Raw genomic sequence first — 12903 nt, 5'->3', positions numbered from 1 at the left:
AAACCAAACAAGTTTTGAACAGGTTGTTTGTTCTTGCCGTATAAATTAATATCTATGCTTAAATTAGTATCTCTGCTTTCTCTTGTTGGCACCTGTCGGTTCTGGTAAGGTTAGAGTTCAGTGCATCTTTTAAAATAATCCTGTTATATGGAAAACGATTAACTTCTGGGGACAAGAATAGTAGAACTTACTAAAATGCTGTTTTTTTATGTTTTTCTCTTGCAAGCTGCTTGATAGTGACCAGGAATTGTATAAGAACTTCCCTCTGGTAATATCGGAGCGTTGGCAGCAAGAAGTAGCAGAAACTGTTTATGATGCAGTAAATGCAGACACAGATAAAATTGAGGCCAGAAAAAGGGCTAAAAATAAGCAGCTTGGCCATGAGGAAGGTAATCTTTCAAATACACTTCTCTTCATCTTTTACTGCTAGATAGTAGTAATTCATGTGTTTGAAGTTCCACACAACAGACTCTCATATTACTGTCACTCACCAGTAATTGTTAGAATTCATTTAGTCACTATTGTGTTTCTTAAGATGTTTCTTAATGTTTTGAAATGCTGTACGATGGCATAATGTTTTGGAAAGTCTTTTGTAGTGTCTTTTAAAGATTATTAAGTACAGCCTTTCATCGTTCTTGTTTATGGTGTGTGCTCAGATAAGGGTATGTGGGATTTGCTATCATTACAAAGAAGACGGAATAAAACACGAGGTCCTTCACAGCAAACTTCACTGGCGTGCATGAGAATGTTGCACCGCAAACTCTGAACTTTGGTTAGCAGTACATAAATTCTTTTAATAGTAAGCCAGGTTTTAAGAACCAAATTCAGTTCTTAGTTACTCCACTGCAGTCTCATCAGCTCACATGATTAAGGCAGAATTGGCTCGGTGTGTGCCTGTGCACACAGAACCCCGATTGCACGCCTGTTGGTAGCACACTGAGTCACGCGTTCGGGCTACGTCCTTCGTCAACATAGCACATCTGCAGCGTGTTTTTAGGCAGCGCCTTGTTTTGCACACGGATGTTTCCTGTTGTTACAGATTATGCACTTGGGAAGGATTGTATCATGCATGGATACATGCTGAAATTGGGGAACCCATTCTTGACTCAGTGGCAACGTCGTTACTTTTACCTCTTCCCAAACAGACTTGAATGGCGAGGAGAAGGAGAGTCACGGGTAAGTGAGGTTACTCCAGGGAGCAGCAGCTTCCAGGGGCGTGAGAGGCAGGTGGCTCTTGAGGCAAATCTGAGAATTCATACTCAGATATACCTTCCACAGAAGGAGAATTTCATCTGAGTAATCGCCTAGTGGATTTGAGTCACTACTCAAGGAAACTTATCTCAAGTTTTGCTTTAGTTAATGGGTAGCTACACTGCATTGAGGAAACATAAAATTGTCTTGAGAAACCTGTTTACTTTGTTTTATTGTGCTTTTAAAGTAATTTGGTAGTTCATGGTGTCATTTTTCATTTAGGACCGCTGGACTATTTATACAAAAAAACATAAACTGGTAAGGTCATAAATGCTATAGCATTTTATTTCAAAGAAAATGCTATAGTAACCTTAGTTTAGTCCAGCTGTGATCATGTAGTAGCCAGATCACTTGTATGTTTAGTTAAGTAAGGGTCTGGAGTTTTGAAATATTCTCATCTTACGGTCCATAGGGAAAGCTTTGCTGCAAACTGCTATATATGTTTACTTCTTTGTCAGTATATGGTGCTTAAGTATTCCCTTTCAGCTTTTTGGTATAGTCAGTAAGGTGGTCTTTTTTTTTTTTTTTTAAACAGCAGTAATGTTTGGAAGATATATAAAATTATATGCAACTCTCTTGAGGGAAGATAGTGAATATTTTGTATGTAGACACACCTATTTGTAGATTCTTGTTTCATACTGTCATTATTGGCTCTTTTAGCTTATATTTTGTTGTCTCTGTTTAAGTAACCAAGCCCCTTGCTAAATCTCTCTTACCTTATAATCTATTTTTAGTTCACTACTCACTCTTCAGAAGTAAAGAATGTTTGATATGACAGTGCTGTTAAGTTGGTAAATGACTGTTAATGTTCATAACTTCATTCATGTGCCTGATCCAGAAAAAAATAGCCATTGGTTTTATTTGATGGGCAACAGATTTTTTTCATATGATTTCTCTGCTTTATTTTTGTAAATAACTACAGCAAAACCTCTTGACAATGGAACAAATAGTATCGGTTGAAGAAACACAAATTAAAGATAAGAAATGCATCTTACTGAGAATTAAAGGAGGAAAACAGTTTGTCCTGCAGTGTGAGGTAAGACACTTGTTTTTCCATAACTCTTAGTCAGACGTTTTACATGTGATAGAACAATAGAGCATTTTTTCAGGACCTCCCGTTGTGTGTCGACTAGTGTACTTTATGTAGCAAACCTTAACCTAAGTGAAACTAGGAAGTTCGTATCACGCTCTAGTTCTGAAGGTAGGAAACCTGCAGGTGTGCCACTTTGTCATGGATTTCAATGGCATTTGGGCCAAAATGAGCTGAGTTTAATAAGTAAGTAAAAACCTCAAAACTTCTCAACCTACATGAGTTCTAAGGCTGTGTTGGCACACGCAATTCACTGCAGCTGGTACATAGTAGTTGATGTGTGTGCAAAGGAGGAAGTACACAAGTCCTCAAAGGATTTGGACCATCTGTACTTGCTGCTGCTGTGCCTGGCTTTGGCAGGGCGATGGAGAAGCAAAGGGCTGTGTATTTTCAACATCCAGTTATTCATTTCCTCAGGAAATTAAAATAAGTTGCTCTAAGTGCTATCGAAAGGAGAAGACGCTATTGGCCGTTTTACTATGAAGTGCCAAACTACTTCTGTATCTCTTTCAGAGTGACCCAGAATTTGTTCAGTGGAAAAAAGAGCTGACAGAAGCTTTTACTGAGGCACAGAGGTTGCTGCGCCGGGCTCCAAAGTTTCTCAATAAATCTCGCTCAACAGTTGTAGAGCTTTCAAAGCCACCGCTCAGCCACAGGAATAGCAATGGTCTGTAGGAGAACAAAGTTCACTTAGGGAAAGCTACTGCGTGAACATGTTGAGTTTCACAGAATCCTTATGAATTACTTTGTGCAGTCCTGGAAGCGGGATGTGCTTAGGAGAGGAAGAATTAGATGTTTACAGCATGGGATAATGTCAGAACTCTGTCTCTGGAGGTGGTGAAGACTGGAACAATGGCAAGTGAATTCATGCTCCTAGCAGTGGTGGAAACTATCACATGTAGAGGCTGCATATTGCTCCCATGCATTCCTGCACCCTGGCGGTGTCTGGAAACGGTCCGTTACTCTAGAACTACTGATGGAAGGAAGATGCTGTTTTCTCTGCAATACCCTTGTTTGGTGCATACCAAGCCTGGAAACTGAAGTGGTTACTGCTGGCTAGAATTACACTTGTGTGTGATACCGACAAATCCCTCAACTTTGGAAGGAGCTGCAGACTTGCCATGTTGGATAACCTTTAATCTGTCGTGTTGCCATGTTCTTTCCGACCATTACTGCTGACTTTATAATAACCTTTCTCCATACTGCTGATGATCAACAGTGTGACTCTTATGCACTTCAAAGTACTGAATTCTAACTGTCCTGTGGTTTAAATGTTATTGCTACTTCATGGAAACATTGAACTCAAGTTATTCACTTGGTTTGTTGTACTCAGTAATAGTAGCTACCACCGTTTTGCTTCTTCTACGTATATGCAGTACTATAACTGACACAATAGAGTAATAACTGGTGAAGAGGAATTTATGGTAGCTTCATCTAGTGCTCTGTTGTATAAATTGACTATTTTAGCACAGTTTTTAAAGAGCAGATTCCTTTTGACAAGTTTACAGTGAATATAAAGACAGTTCTTTTCCATTTCAGGTCAACTGCACTTTTTAAAAATTAAAAAGAAATTATTCAAATCCAATGCATTCTAGTGCATGTACTGGGTTAAGATGTCTGGGTACCTCGGTACGTATTCTGGATCACTCTTCAGTTACGGGACTTGTGGATCCTTGTCTGTTGTACACAAAACATAAGCAAGTGTGTTCTCATAGCATAGCTATCCCAGACTTTCACTGTAGCTGAGCTCTGGAGGTCGTGCTTACATCACATGGCTCGGCTTGCAAAAGGGTTTTTAATTTTCTTTTCTAGAGAATTCGAAATGTCCACATTGAAAACAGTCTGAGAATACTGAGGATGGAACTTACAAAACGAGCTAATCAAATGCCAGATTTGTACTAATTCTGCTTGAGACATCAGTCATGTCATGTGGAAACTCTTTGCAAAAGTAACGATATAATCCCTAACTGTTAGACAACTTTAAGCATGTGATGTCAGCCTCTCCCGAGTCATTGTGATGTTTTATAAGAGTTCTGTCAGGGCCGAATTTAAGCTTTTTTTCTGATTCTGTAAATGCCTTAGAGAACATTTTCTGCCCAGTTACAGTGGTACAGCTCTCATAGTCCCTGAAGATGGTGAGAACTGCATCTCTGTAAGTGGGAACAGAAGCTGCACCAACAGCATACTCTGTCCACCTGGTGTGCACAGTTTGTCTCGCTTGTGTTGCTAGCAGATAACCACAGAGTTGTAGACTTATGTCCTTTGTAGAAAAATATTACAAATTGGCATAAGTAGGAGAATTGTTTTGAAAGTTATTTGTTTATTCTGAATACTCTAGTGATAAAGTTGGATGTATTTGCTTCTAAAAGTGAGAGTGGCTTAACTGCATAGCGTGTGCTTTCACAAGTGTGCAAACTCTTAGGTACAGGCTGGTGCAGCTTAAAAGGAAAAATGTGTTTTGGGAGATACCCCATGTGAGTCAGGAGATATCTTTTTGCGAGTTTTTCCCATTTATTTTTTGATTTACTCTGTGAAAAGAGTACTGACGTCTCTGTCCTTCTTGCTGGTAAGTGATGTTCAGTGTCTCAGCATCCTCTGTCAGGAGAAGTTGTGGTATTTACTGAAGTTGAAATACAAAATGTCTCATCTTACTGGTGTTGCCTGTGCACTGGGTGTCATTAAGGTTTTCCTGCAATACCATGCAATGCTTTTATTTTTCTTGTTGATTTGGGAAGAAAACTCCAGTTACGATAAACTCTTCTCTTAGCTCTCTTGTAACTTGTTCATGTTTTCTTAGTTCATCACTGGTTCTGTTTTCCTTTTTGAGTTGTTTTCCACAGTTGCTTTTTACGATAGGTCCTTGTTGGCAGAGGTTGGCAGTTTCTGATGCAGCACACCGTAGCTCTGGGCTCCGTAAGGTGGGGTGGATCTGCAGTTGGGAAACGGTGCCTCAGAAACACAGGTATTAGACAAACGAGGGCTGTGCATGACTTGCGGGAATAGGCATATTTGAAGGGTAATGGAGTTGGGAGGGCCGTAAGACACGCTCGTTAACCTGGGCCTGATTGCCTCGTCTGCGTCAGCGGTGGTTGGGGGCTGGCTGGCAGCCGAGTGCCATCCGCGGCACCGCTCCGGAGCGTCGGCCGGGAGTGGGGCCGGGGCAGAAAGGCAGCATTTCTGTGCTGTAGTCTGATTTCTTGGTGATCTATAGAAGTTCTGTACTGGTCACTCACACACGGCCGTGCTCGTACGGGAGGAGGAGAGGTTACCGGAGCAAGAACCCCGCGCGCGTTGGCCACGTTACGGCCCCAGCAACAAGGGAAATTCTGTGCGGAAAGATCTGGATCTCGTGGTGTGGGGAGAAATCTGAAATTCAGCCATCCAAAGCATGGTGTGCCGTACTACCCCTAACTGGTCATTCCCGGTCTAGGTACTAAATTCTCCAAAGGTTTTTCTTGGGCAAAGATGCTTGATGGTCTTATTCTCGATGAGGGTCTTCAGGTGTACGTGTAGAAAATCTTGTTGAACACTGAGAAAGTAAGGCACAGCATTAATTTATGCATGTTGACCACATTGGTATGGCTTTTTTTAAAGTTCAGGGAAGTAAAGATAAAAGAAATTAGAGCTTCAGGCATCAACAGAACCAAGTGAATGATTAAGCACAGATTTTTAAACAAATCTTCTGAAAGTCCTATAAAAAATGCTTCTGTACTGAAGATTTATGCACGTAGGGAAATTGTTTCTTACATTTCAAAATAGAAAACGAGATGTTAGATAAAGCCATATCGAATACTCCCCTGATGTATCCACATGCTGTCTGTGTTGCAGGGATTATTTTCTAGTTATTCTTTGTGTCCGATGTATGAGCTGATAAATGCAGGAAGACTAGATCCTGGAAAGCAAGTGCGTGGATGACGTGATTGTCGAAAGATGTGTGATTTCTGTGGGAGCTGGACTCAGGGGCTTCGCAGTAACTTCCAGAAGAGCTGGGGCTCTGTTCTTTGTTCTTTTCTATTCCTTTTTTTTTTTTCTCCCCACTGTGAGGTAGGGTGGTGGCATTTCTGATGTGTGGGACTTGCTGTAATTTAATGGCTCATTTAAAGATGGGGTTACAGCAAAATCTTACCGGGTTCAGACTTTGATGAATTGAAATTTAAGTGCAGGAGAAGCACCCCACCAGTCACTCGGGCTGCAAGCAGTGTGTCCCTGGGGGCACGAGCACGGTAGGTGCTGCCAAGTGTTCCCAGTTCCCTGCGTGCCAGCTGAGGTGTCCTGTCATCGCCGGCGTAAATTTGGCAATTCTGTTGTTCAAATTTGGTGATTATTTTGCATACTTATGCAACTGTTAAAGGAACGTATTTATATAAAATCCTTCGTTCAACTGCAGGCTATCCACTTCCCTAAGTTTTACAGCCTCTTGATGTTATTTATGCTCGAGCTTTGCTCCGGCGAGGTCTAAGGCTGCGGTCCTGTTGTGCCACTTGGGGATGAGCCTGGTGGCGCAGATCTGGAGCCGATCCAGTTTGTGCTGATGTTACCGATGTGGTGCCCCCGCCGGGCTCCGGAGCAAAGGCTCTGAGCGCGCTGGTGGCCGCGGGACGTGGCTGGGGAACGCGGGCAGCGCTGTGCTGTGTGGTGCAGGCGTCCACACCCAGAGCTGGGGCGCGTGCCTCTGGGCAGACGTCCCTCGAGTCCAGCAGCTCTCCTTCAGAAAAGCAGCAGCAGTTTTCTTCTCCTCCTTCTGCTGAGGTGGGAAAAAAAAAGTGAATGGGATCACCAGGTTGGGTTTGGTTTTAAAATAAACGCAGGTGTTCGCAGTCCGGTGTTCAGATAATAGAAGTGTTGTGAATTTGGTGCTAAACAGATCCGAGCTGTGGCGCTGGTGATGCTGGCGTGGCTCTGCGGCTCGGCTCTGCGGCTCACGTCCGCGGGAGCGATGGGCTGAGTGCTGCACAGTTACGGTGGGGCTTCGGTCTCAGGTGGCAGGGAGTGTGTTCGGGGAAAGGGGAGTCCCCGCAGCTCTGCGCGTTGCCCTTTTCCTGGCAGCTGGTCGGTTTAAGGCCTAGATGCTTCCTGAATATCAGTTACCTGTCTGTGTACCAAATCCATACTGCTTTTACTGGTCCCCACGCAGCAGATGGCGATGACACAGTTACTTTAACTCTGAAATGCTCACACTTTAAATATATATGGAGGAAGGACTATTTTGAAGTGTACAGTAGAAAGTAAATAGTTCTAGTTGTGTTGATTAATATAAGGGATGAGTCGGTTCTACAAAGGAAAAACCTGAAAAACGTATTTTGAAAAAGCATAGTATTAATTTTAATATTGTAAAAAAAAAAAGGAAAATATCTAAAATATACAGAGAACATATGTATATCCAAATGTCTGAGGAATTTCAAGATAATCTACTTTTGTTTTCTGTTGATTTCTGTTCCATGGTGTACATATTGTGTGGATTGAACATTGGCTGTTTTAATACTATTGTTAAATTGTATTTTTATTTTGTGTTAAACTAATCATCACAGACTCAGCTTTATTTTGTTTATGTAAAGGTTGCTATGCTATGTAGGTATAAAACCAAGAATTCTATTTTAACAAAAAAGCATTTTATATTATTTATTAAATACATGTTTCTCCAACTTCTGACATTCCACAGAATTTCTGCTCCATATATGTATAGCTTGTCTGAAGAAACGGCAGTTCCTTTCAAACAGGATCAGTCAGCTTTATTCTGTTTTTCATAATAAAATGGAAATAGTTTCAGTCTGTCCAAGTAACCCGTCTGCTACAGGCATACAGAATTTCATGCATTGTCAGGACCATCTCTAGGTGCAATGGCTTACGAATGCAGAAACGTCTGAAAAATCCTTGCAAATAACCCCACATTTGGGAGCTATAAATCCCCCTTTATTCCTCAGCGCTCCGGTGAGTGACGTTTTATGCACATTCTGCGGTGGGTGGAACAAGAATTAATGACCTTAAATCGGGGCAGGGAAGAGTCAGCGCAGATATTTAAAGCGCTCTTTAATTGTGAAGTTAATGAACTAATGGAGAGGGAGGCCGTAGAACTTGAAGCACCGGGACAGGGCAGGAAGCCGTCAGCTCGGAGCCGTTTGCGTCGAGCAGCTACTACGGAGCGGTTGGGTCGTAGGGCAGGGATGGGCGAGCTGGCGTCTGGCAGAGGTGGTCGTGGACGTGGCTGGGATGGTCCCCGCGGGCAGCAGCCCCGGAGGTCCCCAGGGAGCAGCTCACCTGGGGCTCCTGAGCCGCAGTCGGAGCGCACAAGTGATTTGGGGCAGTGCCGGAGCTCAGCCGGCCAAAAACCTGTGCCGGAGCGCTGCTGCGGATCCGTAGGTAACAAAGCCAGGCACCCCGTCCCAGGCAGGGTACGAAAATAGCACTAAATTCATCAGATAACTCATTTGCTAAAAATAATTCTGCTTTCCCATCGCGGTCTCTGCGGTTTGAGGAGTACATTTAGGCGTCGAAGCACGCGCTGTTAACTTCCAGCCGTTGCGGCGCGTGGAGCAGGTCCCTGTTTGGGTTTAACGGCGGCATCTCGAGGGCGAGCTGTTGTGCGCCTGCCTTGCCGGCGAAGCCGCCTCCTCGCCGACACGCGGCGTTGGTGCCGGGGGGGGGACCCGCAGCAGGACAAGGGGGCTGCTCTCCCCCACCCTGGCTCTTGCCCTGCTTCCCCCTTCCCACCCGGTCCCCCCTGGTTCCTGCGTCGGGACGGGAGCGCCCGCACTGCGCCGCTCTGCCTGCGGTGCTCGCGCGGGGCAGCTGCCGCGGAGTTGGCAGGTGCCAAAGCCATGTGCCGTTCGGAAACCTGAGGACGGGCTCGGGAAGCAGGCCGGGAGTTCCTGGGGTCGGTGTAACTCGCTGCACTGCCAGGCTGGAAAAGGAGGCGGACGCGGGCTGTAGCTGCCGAGCGGCGCAGGAGGCTTTCCGGCCGTGACGGGCTTCTTTGTGTTGAGGACAGGGAGAGAGCGGGTGAGACAACCAACAAATGGGTCTGAAAAACAGAATAAAGTGAGAGTGTCCTATGAGAGGTGTTTTCATGAGCACTGTTTCAGTGACTAAATTCAGTCCTTCAAAAAAAAAAGGAGCAGATTCACATGAATAGCTACTAGTGATTTAAAGAAATATATTGACAGAGAACCTGTTTTCAATGTGTAATTTAATGGTAAGAAAAGCCAGTATCTGTAAATAACTTTAGATATTGTATCTATGAGAATCATCATTTGTTTTATGTACTTGGCTCTTTTCATATTTATTGTGCAGAGGAGGGTTTGCCCCTTGCTGGTATATACTACTGCACGTGTGAGGTAGTACTTTTCACAGAGACTATGTTCAGAGTTTACAGTCCTCCGCAACTTGTGATGTGCCACACTTAGTTAATTCTGCCATTATTTTTTTAAAGGATTATTTTGGAACAGCTAAGCTGCTTTTGTGTGTTGGTCAACTGCTCTCATACAAAGAGAACCCCAATAAAAAATGTCATTTGAGTGTGTGCTGCCGCTTGGTCCTTTCCCGTCTCGTGGCTGTTCCCGGACCCTCCGTGGAGCTGAACCGAGGTGACCGCAGTTCTTCCCGACAAACAGCCTTGGGGTGGAAAAAGGTGGGAAGAGTTTAGGAAGCACCATGTCGTGGCGAGAGCCTTGGGCACGGGGCTTGCACGTTGCACACGACAGGGCACGGTGGCAGCTCTGCCGCACCCTGTGCCTGCTGCTGCCCACCCCCCCACGGGGAGAGCCGGTGCCTTTGATGGATTTCTCTGAATTTTTCTTCAAACCTGTGCCTCTGTTTCCCACAGCAGCCCCATCACGGAGGTGAATCCCTTAGCTGACCAGAGGAGACATCGCTCGCAGGCACAGTATTTTTTCAGGCTTTTTCCACAAGGCGCTGCTCCACAGGGTGGGAGGCGGCAGGTCCTGCGTGTGAGGGCCCCCGATGCTCCCCCAGCCACCGTCTGGGGGGCTCTGAGCGTGATCCTCAGCTCAGGTGTGCTGCAGCAGCCTGAAAACCCATCCCGTGCCCCCCAGGAACCCCTGGGCACAGCGCTGGGATGTGCCAGCAGTGCCGGGGTGCCCCCGCCCCGGGGAGCTGGGGCCGTGGGGCCGCTCTCGCTGGGGGCACGGGGAGGCTGAAACCCTGGGGCTCCCCGCGGCCCCCTGCCACCAGGGCTCCCTGCGCCTCCCTGGGTGCCCCAGGGCTGGGCACTTCGGTGTCAGCGCCGCAGCGGCACCGAGCGGGGCCAGGCGGGCGCGGAGACGTGTGCGGGGTGGGGGCAGTGGGGTGCCCCACGCTGCCCCCCTCGCTTCTCCCAGCCGAGGCCCCGGTGCCACCAGCCGCCTCGCCGGGGTATTTTTAGCAGTGACATGTGTCACCTCAGCTGCCACCGCGGCGAGGGGCGGAGGGGGAGGCGCAGGCAGCAGCCCCACCGCCACGCCTGCCCCTGCTGCCTTTTGCTCTCCGGCTCGCTGGGGTCCAGCACCGCGGCAGCGCCCGGTGCCACCGGCGTGGGCCAGCAGCCCCCGCGCCCCCGGCACCGCACGCAGGTAACGGGCACCCCGCGGGGTGGTCTTCGGGGGCGGGGGGGCAGGTCGGGGCCCAGACGGAGCGTTTTGGCCACGCTTTCAGCCCAAGGCTGGGCCCCTCGGTGGGGAGGGCTATTTTTAGGTGGGAATGAAGGGCGATAGCAGCAGCCCCGGCTCCGGGGGCGGCTTCCAGCAGCCGGTCTGTGCCGGAGGGCTGCGGTGGGAGCGGGGATGGGGACGGGGATGGGGCGCTCCCTGTCCTGTGCTGGAGGGTGGTGGGGACCCCTCGGTGGCCTCAGCTCCCACCAGGACCTGGGAGGCAGGGGGGTGGGAGCGAGCCCCGCCCCGGGCAGCTCCGGTTTGGGGACCAGACCCATGTGGCTGTGGCCCAAGTGGGGCCGCATCCTGAGCCCCAGCTTGGGGAGAAAAAGAGGTGTTGATGGTGGTCCTGGCCCTGGTTCGTGGGCTTGGTTGAGGCACGTCCCCCTCTGTGCCTCAGTTTCCCCATGGATCCAGTTGTGGCCCACAGGCACGGGGTCCCTGCTAGGGGCACCGTGTGGGCTGGGGGCTCCACACCGCACAGTGAGGGGCTGCACCCCCCCATGGCTGCAGGGCCCTGCTGTGGGGTCGGTGTGGGGGCAGCACCAGTCCCCAGGGGGTCTGTGGGGCAGGTGGCAGCCGGGACACGTGGCGCCCAGGGCGGTCGCCCAAGAAGGCAAATGACATTCCTCAGCCGGGCTCCTGGGCCGCTCCTGCCCTTTACTGTACAAGGCGACGCGGGCCCGGCGAGCCCCGGCCCGCTCGGTGCCTGAATGATCCCGACAGGTGAAGCCGGGATCAGCCCTAAGCGGGGCACGGGCACGGTTGCACCCTGCGCCGCCCCGGTGTCACCGCCACCCGTGACACCGCCTCCCGGCACCCCCTGGCCCTGCTCCACGCCGGGGCCGGAGGCGGCTGCACGTGGCCGTGCGCTCCCCGGGGGGGCTGTAAAACGACCCGGACCCTCCATGGCCGCCGCCAGGCTCCTGTCTCTGTGCCCGCCGGGACTGGTGATGTCCCAGGAGGGTCCCCCCGGCCCAGGCACGGCCCCGGGTGGTGGGCACCCCTCGCTAACTCTCTCCTCTCTCTCCACCTGGCTCTCCGTAAGGCACCGTCCGGTCTCGCTGCCGCCATGGCCATCTCCTCGCGCCTCGCGCTCTGGGAGCAGAAGGGAAGTGTTGGTCGGGGCCGGCGGGAGGGGACGCCCCGCAGCCAGCCACGTCCCCCTGCCCCTGCCCTGCACGTCGCTGAGCTCACGCTGCTTCCAAGCCTTCCAGCTCGGGGCACTTGGCAGCCTGAATTTTCCGTTCTGAGCAATTCCCCTGCCGCTGGGGGCTCTCTGCAGGGCTGAGTCTCGGGGGAGCCTGCAGGGTTTGGTGCTGGGCGCTGCTGCTGCGTGGTGGCGTGGCAGAAGGCAAGCAGCTTGGGAAGCCCTGTGCTGCGAGGGGCTGCGGTCGGGGCCAGCACGGAGGGCCCTGCGGGTCCGCACGCCGTCAGCAGCTCCTCGGCCCCCTGCAGCCCACCCTGGGTGGCCAGGCTGGAGCTGCCGTGCCCTCGGCAGCACGAGGGGCTTTTCTTTCCAGCACTTGGCCTCCTGTTGAATGCAGCATCCCCGTGCCAGCCTGGGGGTCTCGCTGGCAACCTGCACAACTCCTGCACGGGCAGAGCGGGGCTTGGTGCTCGGCTCAGCTGCCCCCACACGCTCGTGCCGCTGATGTCCCCGCGGGGCTGGCTGGGCTGGGGCGCGTGTCCCCGCGCTGCCCCCGTAACCCAGCTTCTGCTCCTGCAAACAGATCCGGGAGGAAGACCGGGCCCCCCCGCCGTCTGCACCCCCCCTGCTCCTCTCTGTCATTCCTGGGGGGTTCATCAAGCAGCTCGTCCGCGAGACCGAGAAGGAGTCCAAGGAGGCGAGACTGAAGAAGAAAGCCAAGGCCACTGTGAAAGAGGACGTGAGTACCGAGCGAATCATGCCCTGCCCTG

The 12903-nt window shown here is 49.9% G+C and overlaps 2 protein-coding genes across 2 annotated transcripts in view; both read left to right on the top strand.

Moving 5' to 3' along the window:
• GRK3 (G protein-coupled receptor kinase 3) overlaps positions 1–9852 on the top strand; it is a 70065-nt gene extending 60213 nt beyond the window's left edge. The window contains exons 18-21 of the mRNA XM_083803756.1: positions 227–389; positions 1040–1176; positions 2174–2287; positions 2855–9852. Coding sequence (XP_083659882.1) covers positions 227–389; positions 1040–1176; positions 2174–2287; positions 2855–3016 — 576 coding nt within the window. The 3' untranslated portion in view covers positions 3017–9852. The remainder of the gene's footprint in view (positions 1–226; positions 390–1039; positions 1177–2173; positions 2288–2854) is intronic.
• Positions 9853–10725: 873 nt separating this feature from the next.
• MYO18B (myosin XVIIIB) overlaps positions 10726–12903 on the top strand; it is a gene marked incomplete at its 5' end in the record, with an annotated part of 62461 nt that continues 60283 nt past the window's right edge. The window contains 4 exon segments of the mRNA XM_083803740.1: positions 10726–10749; positions 10751–10905; positions 12032–12098; positions 12717–12872. Of these exon segments, the coding sequence (XP_083659866.1) occupies positions 10726–10749; positions 10751–10905; positions 12032–12098; positions 12717–12872 (402 nt within the window).

This window comes from Anser anser (genome assembly GCF_964211835.1).
Source record: "Anser anser genome assembly, chromosome: 18".
Classification (NCBI taxonomy): domain Eukaryota; kingdom Metazoa; phylum Chordata; class Aves; order Anseriformes; family Anatidae; genus Anser; species Anser anser.
This window is presented reverse-complemented; position numbering and strand designations above follow the sequence as displayed.